Consider the following 17,005-nt stretch of genomic DNA (forward strand, 5'->3'; position numbering starts at 1 on the left):
AGGGGGCCACAAGAAGGGGTTCCTCCGACGGCAGAAGCCTATTTCCTCCCATTCCCCAACCACTGCGGCGGCCTGAGGGGCACCACCAGCCCAGGCCGATAATCCCGTCGCATTCCGCCCAGCCACAAACACCCCCGACTCCCTTGGGACCCAGGGGAGGCGTTCACAATCCCCAAGAACCCCTGGCTTTGGGGAAGCAGTGCAGCGCTGGTGGCCATCGGCCCTGAGCCGCTCAACGCCCTGCAGGGGGACTCGGGGGGCCTAAAGTAGCCGGTGTTGCGGCTGAGGGCCAGGATCCCCAGGAAGGTGCAAAACCACCGGCGCTGTTCAACTCGCGATGGTCTCATTGTTTCCTCACCGCGGGGGGGAGGGGGAGGGGGAGGGGAGGGGCGGGGGCGCGCGCTCACGTCGGGGGTGGGGCCCTCCGGTTCATAGGCCGCGCCCCCGCTGCCTAGGCAACCGAGCGGGGAAGCGTCTGGCCACCGGCGCATGCCGCCAGTTTCCCTGCTACCTCTACCCCACCCCGGTCACCATCCCACCCTCCTTCCTCCTCCTTTCCCCCCCCCCTCCTTTCCCCTCTTCTCCCTTCCCTCCCCCTCCAAATTCCAAGCACTCTAAGACACGGTTCCCAGCTATACAAAATGGCCACCCCGTGCGAACCTGCGGTCACGTGACCCGCCATCCCCTCGGCTTGGAGCCTCTCTTTGCCTAGTTCCGACTTCGGGAAAGCTACACGAGGAAGAGCGAAGGCTGCTTAGAACAGAGAAATCTCACGATACCCGGGGACTGAGACAGAAAGAAAGGAGAGGAAGAGCGCTAGAAAGAAAGGAAGAGGGGGTGTGAGAAAGGAAACAGGAGATAACAGGCCTAGGTTTTAGGGCCTCCCAATCCGCTGAAAGCGGGAAGACAACCAGTTATCGCGAGATCTCGAGACCTCCAAGATACAGGAGAGGATATTACCGGAGAGCTGAAGAAGTGAAGCCCTTGCGAAATACGACAGCATTTGGCGCCCTGATCTCTACAGGAGGGGGCAGGCCTGACTAGAAAATCCAGCGAGGTTAGGACTAAGAACGCACGGGAGCCGGGGCAGAAGTTGCAGCGGTAGGAGAGTGCGAGCGTGAGGGGGAGGGCTCACGTCTTACGTGCTGACGTAGGAGGCTTTCAAGTGGGTATATTAGGTCCGTGACCGCGCCGTGCGCTCTAGAGCCGCAGTTCTCCCGTGAGAGGGTCCTTGCGGTGAATCAGCACTCTCTGTCAGCAGTGGACGATTCCGAGTTCTCAATACTCTTCAGGGATGAGTCATGTGGCGGTGGAAAATGCGCTCGGGCTGGACCAGCAGGTGAGCTGCTGTGAATATATTGGGGTTATTGAATGAATCCCACTCCACACCTAGCTTGTGGCGCAGTGCTAACTGGTATCTTTAGTTTCCATTCCCGGGGTGCCTCCGGTTCCGGGGCTGTGGAGGGACGGGGAGGGGGCAGGAATGCCGGTTGTGGTTGTTACTCGGGCCTGGACCCTGGTCCCGGCTTAGCCGGTGGTATTGTCCCCAAGCCGAGCACAATGGCGGCTTTTGTGTGTGCGTGCGCAGGCTGAGGGGGAGGGGGTGCGCGCGCTCTCGCGGAGACGCGCACGCGCGAACCCCGACTGATTAGTGACCCGGTGGGGGGCGGGAAGGCGGGCGCGGCGCGGCATTACGCCGCAGGGGACCGTTTTTGTCTCCTGGGTTTTTGCCCTCTCAGCGCTCTCTGCCCGGATTCCTGTCCCTGGAGACCCGGCGGCCCCGGTGTTTGCGCGTGAGCGGGAGGGGGTCCGTGGTCCCGGAATGTGAGATGGGGTGGTGCGAGCGGGGGGCGGGTGGCCTTAGCTCGGGGTAATGGCGGCGGCCGCCTTTGTGTGGTGCCGGGTGGCTTGGCGGCTCGGCGGCCCGCTAGCGGGAGAGGCCGGGCCAGGGAGGAGTTAGAAAGGAGGATGGAACGGGCAATGGGCATCTTATACCTCCTGCAGGTCCTTTGGCTTCAGCCCCGTTTCCGCAGGGCCGTCGGAGGCCCGGCGCCGCGGCCGATGAGGCCGCGTTTCCGGAGTGGAAAGTTTTGTGACGCAGAAGATTCGGGGAGGAGTAGTGGGGGGGGGAGGGGAGGGAGTTATGGGCCGCTGCGTGCGCGGTGGCGCTAGGCTCTTGAGATAGAGGCTGGGCGCCGGCAGGGAGACATCCAGGAGGTTAGGGACCCGGCGCGGTCCTTTCCTCCTTGTTACTTGCCCCGGATAGTCACTGTGACAATTTAGCCGCGGGGGCCGCGCGACGTTTTGGGTGGTAGCGCGGGTTGTATATTTGTCCTTATGTTGGTGACAATCTGATTCAGGGGTCGCCCAGAGGGAAAATACCCGGAATATGGCTTGAGGGGAAATAAACGGTTTTGTTGATTTGTTGCTGCCTGAGTCCCTGGGTCTGTCTTAACCGGAATCGTCCCTTCTAAGGGTTTGGGGACTGGGGAGAGGAGTACTTGTGTGGTCTGAGAAGGAAGGGTTATGGGCTCGTCTTTGGTGACAGGTAGTCTCCATCCCTCTGCAGCAAGGCATCATCGGGCTTCAGAGAAACTCGTCAGCGAGCCGGTTTTAGTCTTTAAATAATGGTGTTGCCATTACGAATCGATTATTTTAACTTCTCCAAAGTGCGGACAGTTCATATGTAGAACGGAGTATAGACATAGAAAATCTGGTATAAAGAACACAGTCTATTCTCAATTTTAACATTTTCCATATAGATGGTTCCATTTTTAAGATTCTAGGCAGAAATGACTCGTACTTAAATTTGTAATCGATTTAACTAGAAAAATTAAGCATTCAGGGACGTAGGAAATGGGCAAATTCATAACTGAAAAAAATTGCAATAATGTAATCCTAACAATTTAGAGTAGTGTTTAAAGTTACTTCCTAGTTCATTAGTAACAAAACTTGTATGTAACAAGTACAAAAAGTTTGTGTCCCTATTAGGGTTTAAAGTGTCAAATCTGTTGGGATAACTAGTGCAGAAGAAAGCATGGCAACATTTTTACTCATAAAAATTTTGGGAGTGAGGTGTCCGGAATGTTACTGTATTTTTTTTTTTTTTTTTAAATGTCTGTTTCCAGTTTATATTGTCTCCATTGATGCTTGCAAATTGGCAGTATCATCTTGAACTTCCAATACAGGATTTATAAGCATGTGTTATGGTATAGCATATTTTCTTTGCAAACGGGTGGCAACAGTCTGACTTGGTCTTTTGTGGCTTTTTAAAAAAAGGAACTAAATATGTCGGCATGTGTAGTTTTTTGTTTTTTTGTTTTTTTTTTGTTTTTGTTTTTGTTTTTTCTATTGCTTGTAAGTGGTTTCTGGTTCGTCATTACAAAAGGCAGTGAAGAGAAAAGGTAACCTTTTGAGGCTGTTGAGGCTTTGAGCTACCAGTCTAGGGGGATGGATAGAGCTGGAGATGAAAGGCAATAAAAGTATTCTTTCAGGGCATTAAATGGCGGTTGTGCTGTTTAGTAGCTCTATGACCAAAGTCTTCTCTGAGCCTCTCATCTTTAAGTTTAGAGAAATAAATAGTTTCTACTTCATAGGGTTGAATAGATTAAATGATATAGTTATGTGAAGTAAATGGTGGGCACTGTTGCTTTTTTTTAATAGTGCTACCCTAATTAAAAATATTTGTGCAATATTTATTTGACGTTTTTCAATAATTTTAATTTCTTGAGAGTCAGTGTAACTAAAAGGAAGCTTTTACTCTAGAAAATGTTATAGGGATAATTTATTTTGAATGAATGAATTCAAGTGGGACTCAGTTTCTGCTGTATAGCACCAGCGTATTGGGTGTGCTGCCTTCTGCAGTATATGCTGTAGTACTATTTTGCATTTGCTTAGAGCTTTACAGTCTTGAAAGCATTCTTATTTACATTCCCATCAGCACCCTAGGGAAGGCAGGACAACTATTTGAATGTGGGTGCTAGTAAATGCTAGAGGGCAGAGGACTAGTTTTAGTGTAATTCTTCGGCACATGGGCTGTTAACCATCTCTTTTCTCCTAGTTTGCTGGCCTAGACCTGAACTCTTCAGATAATCAGAGTGGAGGAAGTACAGCCAGCAGTAAGTAACACATTTAATGGACTTTTGCTGATTCTCTATTAGAGCTCAATATCTTAACGTTTCATTGGATTTATTTAAAATTTGGCGATTTCCTCTGTAAGTTTTACTGCTTGGACTTGATGTAGACTAGTACTAGTGATCAATCTAAAGCTTTGTGGTCTTTACGGCAATAAAAGGCAAATTGGCAGTATCGTCTTTTGAGTAAAAATTAACCATTAGAGAGAACCTTGTATGAGACACAAATTATCTTTAGAAGAAAAGAGTTTGATTATGTCTAGTATGAATCCTGTGCCCAGCTTAGAGGTGGTGGGGGATCTGTCCATCTCTGATAGTGAATTAACCAGAACTGCATTAACCCAGTAAGGGTTTATGAACATGTACATACATGTTCATGAAGAACATGAGACTTAATAGAACAGGTTAGACTGAATCTTGGTGGTGGTTAGGGTTTTAAATTTTGGCTGTATCATTCTTTAGAAAAGTTAGATGTAAAATTTTAAAACTTTTGAATATTTACTTCAACCCAGAAGTGAAAAAGAAAGCTATAAATTAAAGATTTACTAGCAATAAAGTGAGTTAACTTTCCTTTATCTTGTGGGTATACATTAATTGCTTTTGCTTCTCATCCAGTCTAGACCGCATACAGAACAACAGCTGGCTTACTTTCCTTAAGCTCAACGAGCCCCAAATTAAAACTCAGTTCCCCTTTTCAGATTTACCATGTGTCTTTATTGTATGCGTTCAGATTTACCAGACTAGAAACAAAACAAAACAAAAATCTTGAATAGCTAATTGTGTGATATATTACATAGTATTCTTTTAGGCTGCTACATTAATACTTGAGTTGCAACTGTTGTTAATTTATATGACAATTTTCTGGAAAAAAAAAATTAAGCACTGCTAACTAGGCTTACTCAATTAAATGGATTCATTTTTTTTCCCCTCTTGTTTCCAGGTATGTAGGTTAGAAATTAAAAATATTTTCCAGGGCAATTTTTAACGGTAGAAATTTGGTAAAAAGCTTTAATGTGAAGGTTCTTAGCTTTTAAATTTTATATTATTTCTTTTAGAAGGACGTTATATTCCTCCTCACTTAAGGAACAGAGAAGCTGCTAAAGGTAAGTCCTTATAGCACCTATGTAGATGTAATTTTTCCTGTGTTGAGAAGTTAGTTAAAGTCTAGAGAAAATGAGACAACTTGGGGAAGTCTAAACATTATGTTCCTGTGCTTCTGTCAGTACTGGTTCAAATATTAGGACTTTTAATTATGGAAAAATTCATCTAATGTCACACAGTGGAAAATTTTGCATTTCTTATGCCAAACTCTTCTGAGGCAAAAGGTGTGGTTTTGTACAATTTCCCTAGGCTTTTACTTAATCTCTGTGTGTAATCATTTACAACACGATTTCAATTTGAAACAGGTGGTTGGATGCTCTACTGTATAAAACAAACTGCATGATGATAACAACCCACTTGTTTCTGACTTCCCAAGGTGCCAAAATGAAGATTGGGTTATTGCAGAATAGTTAACAGAGATATAGGCTTTGGCACATTTGGGGCACACTCCCAGTAAGTAGGAGTGATTCTCCGGTCTCATCTTAACTGCTTCATTGCAATTTGTTTAAAATGTATCCAAACACCTGGTGTCTTTTTCCATTAAGTTTGTGATGTAGTGAGAACTAGAAACCAGTAAATGTTTCCTATTATGGGACAGCTGTAAAATAGGTGATCTGAAATTTGGAGAAGGGGAGAGTCAGTGGTTTGCTGTGGTTCCTGCACAAGTAGTCTGTACTAGTTTCACTGTCACTGACAATACGTGGATGTAAAATCGGTTATTTTTACCAAAAGATCACTTTGTTGATCATAATCTTTTTAGTTACTACAGAGTTTGTCTTTTTTATCATCATGGGTGTTCTCAGTATTCCTTAGAATGTACTAGCTGGAATTGACCCCATGTATATTTAGTGCTTCCTCCCCTTCTTAGTAGTGACAGGAATCAAAAGGAGAAGGCAGTGTCAGAGTTTTTGGAGCTGACAGAAATCTAACATAACTCTTTATTTTTTACAAAGGCCCTTTGTTCACCTGGCTGTCCAATGGTATAAGAAAGCATGTCTCAGAATACTTAATAAGGTGTCACTGAATATAGTTAAACCCTCTACTTAACAAGTTGTTGGGCTAATTTATATGCTCATCATCCCCTCTTATCTGAATGTTTATTGAAACTAAAAAAATACTGTATTTAATCCTGGTGATCTGACACCCTAAAAAGTATGTTTTGAATGAAACCACCTCTAAGAAACATTGGAATAAAAACGGTAACTTGCCCAGCAAACTCATTCACACCTATAGAAATGAGTGGAAATTAAATTGTGATGGTCACAAGACAATGCTATCATCATTGTATTACAGGCAAAGCGATTGACCTCTTAGAAGTGTGATATTCATTCAGGACATTCTTCTTAGGCTGCCGGATAACTTGGTTTATTATACAGTATTTTCTATTGGAGAGGATTAAAGTTTTTTAAAACGTGTGTGCTGAAGTAAACCAACTCTAAAAAGTCAGTGGAGGGTTTCAAATTCAGAAAGCTGGAATTGTGTTAGGGTACTGTCACTTTCTAACTAATGGAATAAAAACAAGTTTGTCCTTTTTGTTGAAGGATTCTACGATAAAGATAGTTCAGGGTGGAGTTCTAGCAAAGATAAGGATGCATACAGCAGTTTTGGGTCTCGTAGTGATACAAGAGGAAAATCTAGTTTCTTCAGTGATCGTGGAAGTGGATCAAGGGGAAGGTAAGTGATTTCTTGTCTTCTCATCTTATGTCTGTGTGTACAATATCAATTGAGCAATTGATCTTTAATTAGATGAGTTCTCATTCTTGTACTCTTACTGACCTTTAGGTATGATTTTTTTTTTCTCCTAAGTAGGCCTCCCGCTATTTTAGATGTTAAGTATAATGTGTTTAATTGTTACTTAAATTGTGGTGGTCTTTACTACATTGACCCTGTTAACACAGAAATCAGATGAAAATATGAATATACTCTTGGCACAATGAAATTAGTTATTTTTTTATTTCTCTAGTGTTAAATATTCTATTTAAAAGAGTAAGTTCGTCTAGTGAATGGCCTAATTTGGTTGGGATTTTTTGTGGCTTCTCTATATGATAATTTTTAAACACCTTATATTTTTGATTACACAAGTGTGGTGAACTGACCTCATGCGCCTAATAGCTGTGGTTAGTCCCGTGTCCTGATTTTTCGCAAACAGGCCTAAAACTCTAAAACATCTCAATTCAGGTAAGGATTATTTTCTACCTTTTACCCAAAGTCTGTCACACAGGTGAATTGTCCTTTAAATGATGTCCTAGTATAACCGGGACAATTGATATTTGGTGCATTAGCTTTTTCTTTTCCCTACCACTAAATATATTTGGATGAGCACTTTAAAAATGAAGGTGTAAGGTATGTGCTAATTACATATATGTAAAACCTAATTCTTAATTTCAGCATGTGCCAGGCCTGTTTAGGCTGTATAATATTATAGAAATGTAAATAAGCCTGCCTGTGTTTAAATATGAAGTTATGTAAATAATACATATAATGTGTTTGTTTAGAGGGCCTTAACTGTCAGAGAAGAATAAGCCAGAATTGGACTGTTGACTTCCTTGAAGTTAGCCATGATGAGTAATTCAATACAGTTTCAGGGTAGTGGTTAGGAATCTGGTAATGGTTAAATGCTACAATTCTGATTTAATCCCTTGTGCTGTTCAGGTTTGATGATCGTGGACGGAATGACTATGATAGCATTGGCAGCCGTGGCGACAGAGGTGGATTTGGCAAATTTGAACGTGGTGGAAACAGTCGCTGGTGTGACAAATCAGATGAAGATGATTGGTCAAAACCACTTCCACCAAGTGAACGCTTGGAGCAGTAAGTTTTTTAAATGTATGTTAATTGTGGTGTAGCTTTTATTATGTAGTATAAGAAATTTATCAATCTTTATTTCAGGGAACTCTTTTCTGGAGGCAACACTGGGATTAACTTTGAGAAATATGACGACATTCCAGTTGAGGCAACAGGCAACAACTGTCCTCCACATATTGAAAGTGTAAGTGTTTTTGCTTGGCCTCTTGAGATGTAGAGGGAAGTAAGTGTAAATGATTTCTCGGCACATCAAAATGAGATGGTTTCCATGCCTTCTTTATTTTAACAATTCTTCTACGTTACTTAAAATAAAAAGAAAAAATGTCATTGATTTGTGAAAAGGGAGAAATTGAATTCATTGTCAGTATTAAGAAGAATTCACTCCTAAAACAGAAAATTGGAAGAACCCCAAAACTTCTCCAATGTAGATGAAGCCTGGGGGTTGATTTGGTTTTTTTTCATGATGTACCATGACAATTTTACTTAAAATCAAAGTACCTTTTTTAAGTTACTTAAATATAGATAAGTTGCTAGTTGTTTGTTTACATTGTTGTATTAGTATAACACAGGACACCAGAAAGCATTTCTAGCTGTTTAACCCAGTTGAATTTCTTAACAGTTCAGCGATGTCGAGATGGGAGAAATTATCATGGGAAACATTGAGCTTACTCGTTATACTCGCCCAACTCCTGTGCAAAAGCATGCTATTCCTATTATCAAGGAAAAAAGAGACTTGATGGCTTGTGCCCAAACAGGTGAGCTCACTTCATAAGAGTAAAAAATTGTCAAGAATACTAATGGGACTTGCTTTAAAAATTAGTGCAAGAAAGAATGTATACATATTGGAGTATCTAGGTTTCAAAGAGAAGCTTGAGTCCTGTATTTAGGCTGACCAATATACTTTGATATAGTTAAGGAATAGCTGGGTTGTATCTCTTTGTCTTAGGACTTTGGATCCTATATTACCCCTAGTATTTTCATTGGGGCACTTTGGGGAAGCCTATAGAAAGTCATTTGCCTGTGACCACTACTGAAACAGGGAAAGGTAGTGATAAAACATTGTGTCTGGTGTAAGGAGGAATGAGGATTCTTAACAGTTACACCCTCTGAATTGGGTACAAGTTTTACTTTGTGTGAGTTTGGCCAGTTTGAAAGTGTGACAAGATTTCCCCCCTTTTAAGAGCACATAGAACTTGAATAATTGGAGGTCTTTCCTTCCTCAGGGAAGGGTAAAAATTCGTCCTTTATATGCTGCTATCAAGGAGATGTTTAAAAATTGAAATTGACGCCACATAGCCAAACAAATGCAAAGAAGTGAATACTGTTATCGATCCAGGGGTTGGCATGTTTTCTGTGAAGGACCAGTTAGTAAATATTTTTGGCTTCTTAGGCCATGTGGTCTCTAGCACAGTTATTCAGCTCTGCTGTTATAGTGTGGAAACAGCCATAGACAATATGTAAATTAATAGGCATGACTAGCCCAATAAAACTTTATTTACAAAAATAAGTGGCAGTCTGGACCTTAGTTTGCTGACCCCTACTATAGATGTATCAAAGAAGTCACTTCTTCGTGTTTTTCACTTAGCTATTAATTTTTAGAAAATTTGCACATAAAGTTACTAATTATTTGTAGTAATGGAGCAGTTAAAACGCTCATTGGTATTTATTCAGAGGTGGTAAGCAGATTTTTTTTCTGTACTATAAATATCCTTTTTCTTAACAGGGTCTGGAAAAACTGCAGCATTTCTTTTGCCCATCTTGAGCCAGATTTACTCAGATGGTCCAGGTGATGCTTTGAGGGCCATGAAGGTAAATGTTTCTTTCTAAAGTGGGAAATTATTGTAGAACTTTGTAGGTAGCTGTTGAGGGAGCTTTCTAAATGATACTAAGTCTTTTTCCAATATATATAATAAAAAATGGTTTTTAAGTGTGATCCTTAAATTACAAAGGAAATTGTCATAATGGACTTTTCTATAAAAGTGTGCTATAGTTATAAATTTATTTTATAGGAAAATGGGAGATATGGGCGCCGCAAACAATACCCAATCTCCTTGGTGTTGGCACCAACGAGAGAATTGGCAGTACAGATCTACGAGGAAGCCAGGAAAGTAAGTATGCATTTCTGTGACTTTTGACTTTCTCATCGAAATGTTTGATGACCATATAAAAGATCTTGGTCTTGAAGTTGATGGAAGTTCTTTGCTTATAGTTTTCATACCGATCTCGAGTTCGTCCTTGTGTGGTTTATGGTGGTGCTGATATTGGCCAGCAGATTCGAGACTTAGAACGTGGATGCCACTTGTTAGTAGCCACTCCAGGACGTCTAGTGGATATGATGGAAAGAGGAAAGATTGGATTAGATTTCTGCAAGTATGTTTATTTTTAAATGTATGGAACGAAACATTGTTTTATGTTTCTAACTATTACTTTTGTTGCATTTACTAGCATTGTCTAAATTTTAAGTTGAAAGAAGATAAGTGATTTATTTTAGCTATTTTTTTATTAAAAGCTTATACATCATGAGTTTAATGTTGAAAAAATCCATGATAATTTAAATAATAGAGACTGAGGATGATGAGACTTTGGGGACAGAATCACATATAGTAAGAACTAATTTGGCTATGTGATCTTAGACAATAAAGCGCATGGCAGGAATTATGTCCTGTGTGAGGTGAGGAAGTTTACCAACCTGAACGAATATATAAGGGTAAACAGCTATACTAAAGATTATCTTGATTTTCGTCAACTTCTATACTGAGTTTTTCCCCATGACAGGTACTTGGTATTGGATGAAGCTGATCGGATGTTGGATATGGGGTTTGAACCTCAGATACGGCGAATAGTTGAACAAGACACTATGCCACCAAAGGGAGTTCGCCACACCATGATGTTTAGTGCTACTTTTCCTAAGGAAATACAGGTAGTTGGTTTGATGTTGCACATTTTATTAAATTTACTATTTGTTTATTAGTAGATAGTAACTTTTTTTCCCCTTTCAGATGCTTGCTCGTGACTTCTTGGATGAATATATCTTTCTGGCTGTAGGAAGAGTAGGCTCTACCTCTGAGAATATTACACAGAAAGTAGTATGGGTGGAAGAGTCAGACAAACGGTCATTCCTACTTGACCTCCTAAATGCAACAGGTGAAACCATGAATAATTTCTTAATGTTGCTCTCTCTGGTGGCTTGGGTAATGAGGATCTGTTTTTGAATCACCTCTTGATATTGAATCTCTCCCTTCAAAACATTCTATTAAAATAATGGATTTTAATGATTGTTTGCATTACTAAGTGCAAAGAGAGCTATGCTACTATTGGTGACAAAAAACTTGAATTTTTCAAATTTAGGCAAGGATTCACTGACCTTAGTGTTTGTGGAGACCAAAAAGGGTGCAGATTCTCTTGAGGATTTCTTGTATCATGAAGGATATGCTTGTACCAGTATCCATGGAGACCGATCTCAGAGAGATAGAGAAGAGGCCCTTCACCAGTTCCGCTCAGGAAAAAGCCCAATTCTAGTGGCTACAGCAGTATGTATACACCATCTTACTTTCAGGTTCAGTATGTTCAAATATTTGCTTTCTTTTAAATGAACTATATATAACAAAAGTTAAATTCCAGGTAGCAGCAAGAGGACTGGACATTTCAAATGTGAAACATGTTATCAATTTCGACTTGCCAAGTGATATTGAAGAATACGTACATCGCATTGGCCGTACAGGACGTGTAGGAAACCTTGGTAAGTGTTTAGTTACTTGATGGCCTAGTTATTTTTCGTTGTGATGCATGCAGCAAAGAACTTTACAGGCTCTTAAATACTAGAATTGCTATTTCCAAGGACTGCAACTAAAATATAATTTAGCAAGAGATGAAATAAAAGCCAGAGTTGGTCTCAAAGTACTTTGAGTTAGTTAAATAGCTAATTGTAATCTTTTTTTTTTTTTCTTCAGTATTCTACTTAATATTCTGCATATGAGAGTAAGAATATTATGGAATACTCTATGGAAAGAACTCAGCTTTATGTACTTCTTTTTAACTGTTTTAGGTCTTGCCACCTCATTCTTCAATGAGAGGAACATAAACATCACCAAGGATTTGTTGGATCTTCTTGTTGAAGCTAAACAAGAAGTGCCATCCTGGTTAGAAAATATGGCTTATGAACACCACTACAAGGGTAGCAGTCGTGGACGTTCTAAGAGGTAAAAATATGTTTATATAATGAGGGGTATGAGCATTCACTTTTAGACTTCTTTATTTACTCTGAACAAGTAGTCCAAGATTATCTTTTCAAGTATTTAATTTTAAAAGCTTAGTTTTCTTGGTTTGCTTAGATCCTTTAGGTAAAGGGGTATTGTCACTGCCAAGGCCCTTTGAAACCACTATTAGGAAAAATATGGCCAGATGGGGAATTGTGAATTGAAAAGTTAAGAATTGAGAAGTTTTAACAGGGATTGGGTTATTTAGTAGAATTTCATCCCCCTGGACCAACACTTTTTTTCCTCTCTTGTAGTAGTAGATTCAGTGGAGGATTTGGTGCCAGAGACTATCGACAAAGTAGTGGTGCCAGCAATTCTAGCTTTAGTAGCAGCCGTGCAAGCAGCAGTCGCAGTGGTGGAGGCGGTCACGGAAGCAGCAGAGGATTTGGTGGAGGTAATGTTAATTTTTTCTCTCTCCTGTCTTGGGGTTTTTCCTTTTGGTCATCATTTTCAAAGCATAATTAAAAGTATTGGGGAAGTTCAACAGGCAGGTTGCTTTTCTTTTCTTTAGCTTTTCATCAAAGTAATTAAAGGAAGGATTATATCTGAAAATGGATGACTTAATTTTTCTCTTTTTTGAAATCTCTCATTAGGTGGCTATGGAGGCTTTTACAACAGTGATGGATATGGAGGAAATTACAACTCCCAGGGGGTTGACTGGTGGGGCAACTGAACCTGCTTTACAGCAGGTCACCCTGCCAAACAAGCTAATATGGAAACCACATGTAACTTAGCCAGACTATACCTTGTGTAGCTTCAAGAACTCGCAGTACATTACCAGCTGTGATTCTCCACTGAAATTTTTTTTTTTAAGGGAGCTCAAAGTCACAAGAAGAAATGAAAGGAACAGTCAGCAGCCCTGTTCAGAAGGTGGTTTGAAGACTTCATTGCTGTAGTTTGGATTAACTCCCCTCCCGCCTACCCCCATCCCAAACTGCATTTATAATTTTGTGACTGAGGATCATTTGTTTGTTAATGTACTGTGCCTTTAACTTTAGACAACTTTTTATTTTGATGTCCTGTTGGCTCAGTAATGCTCAAGATATCAATTGTTTTGACAAAATAAATTTACTGAACTTGGGCTAAAATCAAACCTTGGCACACAGGTGTGATACAACTTAACAGGAATCATCGATTCATCCATAAAAACTATAAGGAAAAAAACTTATGCAGTAGCCTGCATTAGGGCTTTTTGATACTTGCAGATTGGGGGAAAACAACAAACGTCTTGAAGCATATTAATGGAATTAGTTTCTAATGTGGCAAACTGTATTAAGTTAAAGTTCTGATTTGCTCACTCTATCCTGGATAGGTATTTAGAACCTGATAGTCTTTAATCAAGCCATTCCAGTCATGATGAGGTGATGTATGAATACATGCATACATTCAAAGCACTGTTTTCAAAGTTTAATGCAAGTAAATACAGCAATTCCTCTTTCAGTGTTTAGGCAGATCATGAATTATGAGCTAGCCAAATGTGGGCATACTATTACAGGGAAAGTTTAAAGGTCTGATAACTTGAAATAGGTTTTTAGGAGAATTCATCTACTTAGACTTTAAATGCCTGCCATAAATGAAATTGAAATGGTAGAATGGCTGACCACAGCAATGACCAGCCCTCATTAGGGCCCTGGATGATTTTTGGTCTAATAACGCATGCTAGTGTTGATGTTTTTTGGTCAAGAGGATATGAACAGGATGAATTATGCAGCAGGCTTTATTTTAAATGCCGATTCACATTACTCTGTTCAAGCTGCGTTGAGATGTTAAACTGGCTTACTATAGACTTTGTAAAAGTGGCTCCAGAAGAGTAACAAACTGAAATCTTTGAGATCACACAGGTTGGAAATATGTACATAACTGCACAAGGTGTCAATTCTGCTATACAGTGCAGTTTTAGTCAGTTTTAGTTGCATAGGTTTCCATTGTATTTATAGTCTGTTTATGCTAAATCTGGCCAAAGATGAGCATTGTCCACCACTAAAATGCCTCTGCCACTTTGAATTCTGTGCTGATTTTGTGGCCAGAATGCGGTGATCAAAACGCTCAGTCTTTTTACAGTGGCATAGGAAGATGGCAAAAATTTCCTAAAGTGCAATAGATTTTCAAGTGTATTGTGCCTTGTTCTAAAACTTTTTATTAAGTAGGTGCACTTGACAGTATTGAGGTCATTTGTTATGGTGCTATTTCAATTAGTCTAGGTTTAGGCCCTTGTACATTTTGCCCATAACTTTTTACAAAGTACTTCTTTTATTGCACATTCAGAGAATTTTATATATATGTCTTGTGTGCGTGTCCTTAAACTTCCAATCTTATTTTGTCTCTTGGAGATTGTTGAACGCAGCTTGTCTAGGAAGGGGATGGGACTAGATTCTAAAATTTATTTGGGACCATGGGAATGATAGTTGAGAAGAAAACTATTTGCACATGACAGATTTCTAGATACCTTTTGCTGCTAGTTTTATGTAATATTTATTGAACATTTTGACAAATATTTATTTTTGTAAGCCTAAAAGTGATTCTTTGAAAGTTTAAAGAAACTTGACCAAAAGACAGTACAAAAACACTGGCACTTGAATGTTGAATGTCACCGTATGCGTGAAATTATATATTTCGGGGTAGTGTGAGCTTTTAATGTTAAGTCATATTAAACTCTTAAGTCAAATTAAGCAGACCCGGCATTGGCAGTGTAGCCATAACTTTCTGATGTTATTAAAAACAAATTGGCGACTTGAAATTAAAACATGCCAAGGTTTTGATACACTTGTCTTAAGATATTAATGAAACACTTCAAAACACTGATATGAAATGTCCAGATTCTCAGATGTTTGTTGCGTGAGTTTTGTTTAGTTGTGTGTATTTTTTTTTTCATTGAATGTCTGGCACATTGCAATCCTCAAACATGTGGTTATCTTTGTTGTATTGGCATAATCAGTGACTTGTACATTCAGCAGTAGCATTTGAGCAAGTTTTATCAGCAAGCAATATTTTCAGTTACTAAGGTTTAAAAAATCATGTAAGAATGGATTTAAACTTGCTGAATGTAAAGATTGAACCTCAAGTCACTGTAGCTTTAGTAATTGCTTATTGTATTAGTTTAGATGCTAGCACTGCATGTGCTGTGCATATTCTGATTTTATTAAAATAAAAAGTTCAACTGCACAGTCTCCTTTGTTGCTGTCAATTGTGGTTTATTAGGAAAAGTGAAAATAAAGTTGTGCTCTTGCCTGAAAGATTTGTAAAATGTCATTTCTTGGTTACTGTCCAGTGCTGTTTGCGAGCAACAGAATTACTCTGGTACATTAAATATTTGTAAATAAAAGATGAAGACAGTGTCAGTTTATAATACAACAAAACAGGATTTTTGTAATACATGGGAATCTAAAAGGCCTTTATCATCATATAGCATGTATTTTAAATTGGTTTGTACTTTAAGCAGCTTAACATGAGTGAAAGTCTCTGAAGCAGTAGACATGAGGGATGGTTGAACGATGGAAGAGAGAATTGGATAAAAGTCGAGTTTATTAGTAATCTTGACAAGTGATGGTAAATATTACTATCTGCTTAGGGAACAAGGGTATCTTTCGAATAGGTCAGGGGTAACAGGTGGCACAGATGGTCGTCCTTCATCTTTTAATTTAATCCCTGACATCCATCACCATTGCTGCTGGCAGTCTGCCAATTAAAGAGATGCTAAGAGGAGCATAACTGCATAAATGTTAACTTCTAAGAAAGTAGGTTGAACCACATGAAATTGCTATTGTCTTTTTCAGTCAAAAGGGGTCATTGTCAGCGGTTTGATATGGTTCAAACTAACGAAACTACAAGCATCAGTTACACATCTAGTCCTTGATTTGCAGTATGATTTAAGAATTTCTTTTTCAGTGTAAGGAAATACTTAATTCTGGATAGTTAACCGTTTTCAGAGTTAGTCATGTTCCCACAATAGCAAGCCTAAGATCTTACGGGAGACATTTGAACCATAATAGGTCATGTTCATTTTGGACATAGGAATGGGGAAAGTAGTTGAATCTGAATTTTAAGTCTAAGCATGGAAAGAGGTTGCTTTAGGATTGTTGGATTGAGAAGCTAGTCAATGGCTAAAGGTGATTTAAATTAGGTGAAATGGGATTTAAGAGTTGCTCAAGGTCCCCTTTATGTAAATTATTAGAGAAGAGTAAACATTTAAAATGTGCTGTGGGGGGACTGCCTAAGTTTTTTTCAATCATTTTTAAGTCAACTTTATTGAGATATAATCAGATACCATATAATCATATAAAGTACAATCGATTGCTCACAGTACCATTATATAGTTGTGCATTCATCACAACCAATTTTAGAACATTTTCATTACTCCAAAAAATAAAAAGAATAAAAGTACAGGTAAAAGAACACCCAAAGCATCCTGTTCCCCCCTATTACGCATTTACTTTTTGTCCCCATTTTTCTACTCATCTGTCTATACACTGGACAGAGGGAGTGTGAGCCACAAGGTTTTCACAATCGCATGGTCACACCGTGTAAGCTATATAGTTATACAATCGTCTTGAAGAATCTAGGCTACTGGGTTGCAGTTCAACAGTTTCAGGAATTTCCTTCTGGCTATTCCAATACAGTAAAGACGAAAAAGGGATATCTATGTAGCACGTAAGATGCCCTCCAGAGTGACCTCTTGACTCCATTTGAAATCTCTCAGCCACTGAAATCATT

General features: G+C 39.7%; 1 protein-coding gene across 2 annotated transcripts; it reads left to right on the forward strand.

The window, feature by feature from the left end:
- The first annotated feature begins 1,187 nt into the window (after nucleotides 1-1,187).
- On the forward strand, nucleotides 1,188-15,528 carry DDX3X (DEAD-box helicase 3 X-linked). 2 transcript variants are annotated; one of them, XM_037821351.1, is made up of 17 exons: nucleotides 1,188-1,339; nucleotides 4,061-4,118; nucleotides 5,189-5,236; nucleotides 6,776-6,908; nucleotides 7,887-8,045; nucleotides 8,124-8,223; nucleotides 8,659-8,794; nucleotides 9,763-9,848; nucleotides 10,049-10,147; nucleotides 10,249-10,409; nucleotides 10,815-10,959; nucleotides 11,039-11,183; nucleotides 11,388-11,569; nucleotides 11,661-11,778; nucleotides 12,085-12,238; nucleotides 12,550-12,689; nucleotides 12,889-15,528. In XM_037821351.1, the coding sequence occupies exons 1-17, from the start codon at nucleotides 1,295-1,297 to the stop codon at nucleotides 12,966-12,968; spliced, it is 1,989 nt and encodes a 662-aa protein (XP_037677279.1). In that variant the 5' UTR covers nucleotides 1,188-1,294; the 3' UTR covers nucleotides 12,969-15,528. The 2 variants fall into 2 exon arrangements, with proteins under 2 accessions (XP_037677279.1, XP_037677280.1); XM_037821352.1 differs by having other exon boundaries at nucleotides 12,553-12,689.
- The last annotated feature ends 1,477 nt before the right edge of the window (nucleotides 15,529-17,005 follow it).

The sequence above is a fragment of the Choloepus didactylus genome, chromosome X (assembly GCF_015220235.1).
Source record: "Choloepus didactylus isolate mChoDid1 chromosome X, mChoDid1.pri, whole genome shotgun sequence".
Lineage (NCBI taxonomy): Eukaryota > Metazoa > Chordata > Mammalia > Pilosa > Megalonychidae > Choloepus > Choloepus didactylus.

Bases quoted from the DNA above. Each gene is read 5' to 3' on its own strand.
- DDX3X (XM_037821351.1), top strand. From the start codon at position 1,295: ATGAGTCATGTGGCGGTGGAAAATGCGCTCGGGCTGGACCAGCAG. The intron at 11,184-11,387 runs GTGAAACCATGA...TTTCAAATTTAG, and splicing joins TGACCTCCTAAATGCAACAG to GCAAGGATTCACTGACCTTA. The intron at 12,239-12,549 runs GTAAAAATATGT...CCTCTCTTGTAG, and splicing joins AGTCGTGGACGTTCTAAGAG to TAGTAGATTCAGTGGAGGAT.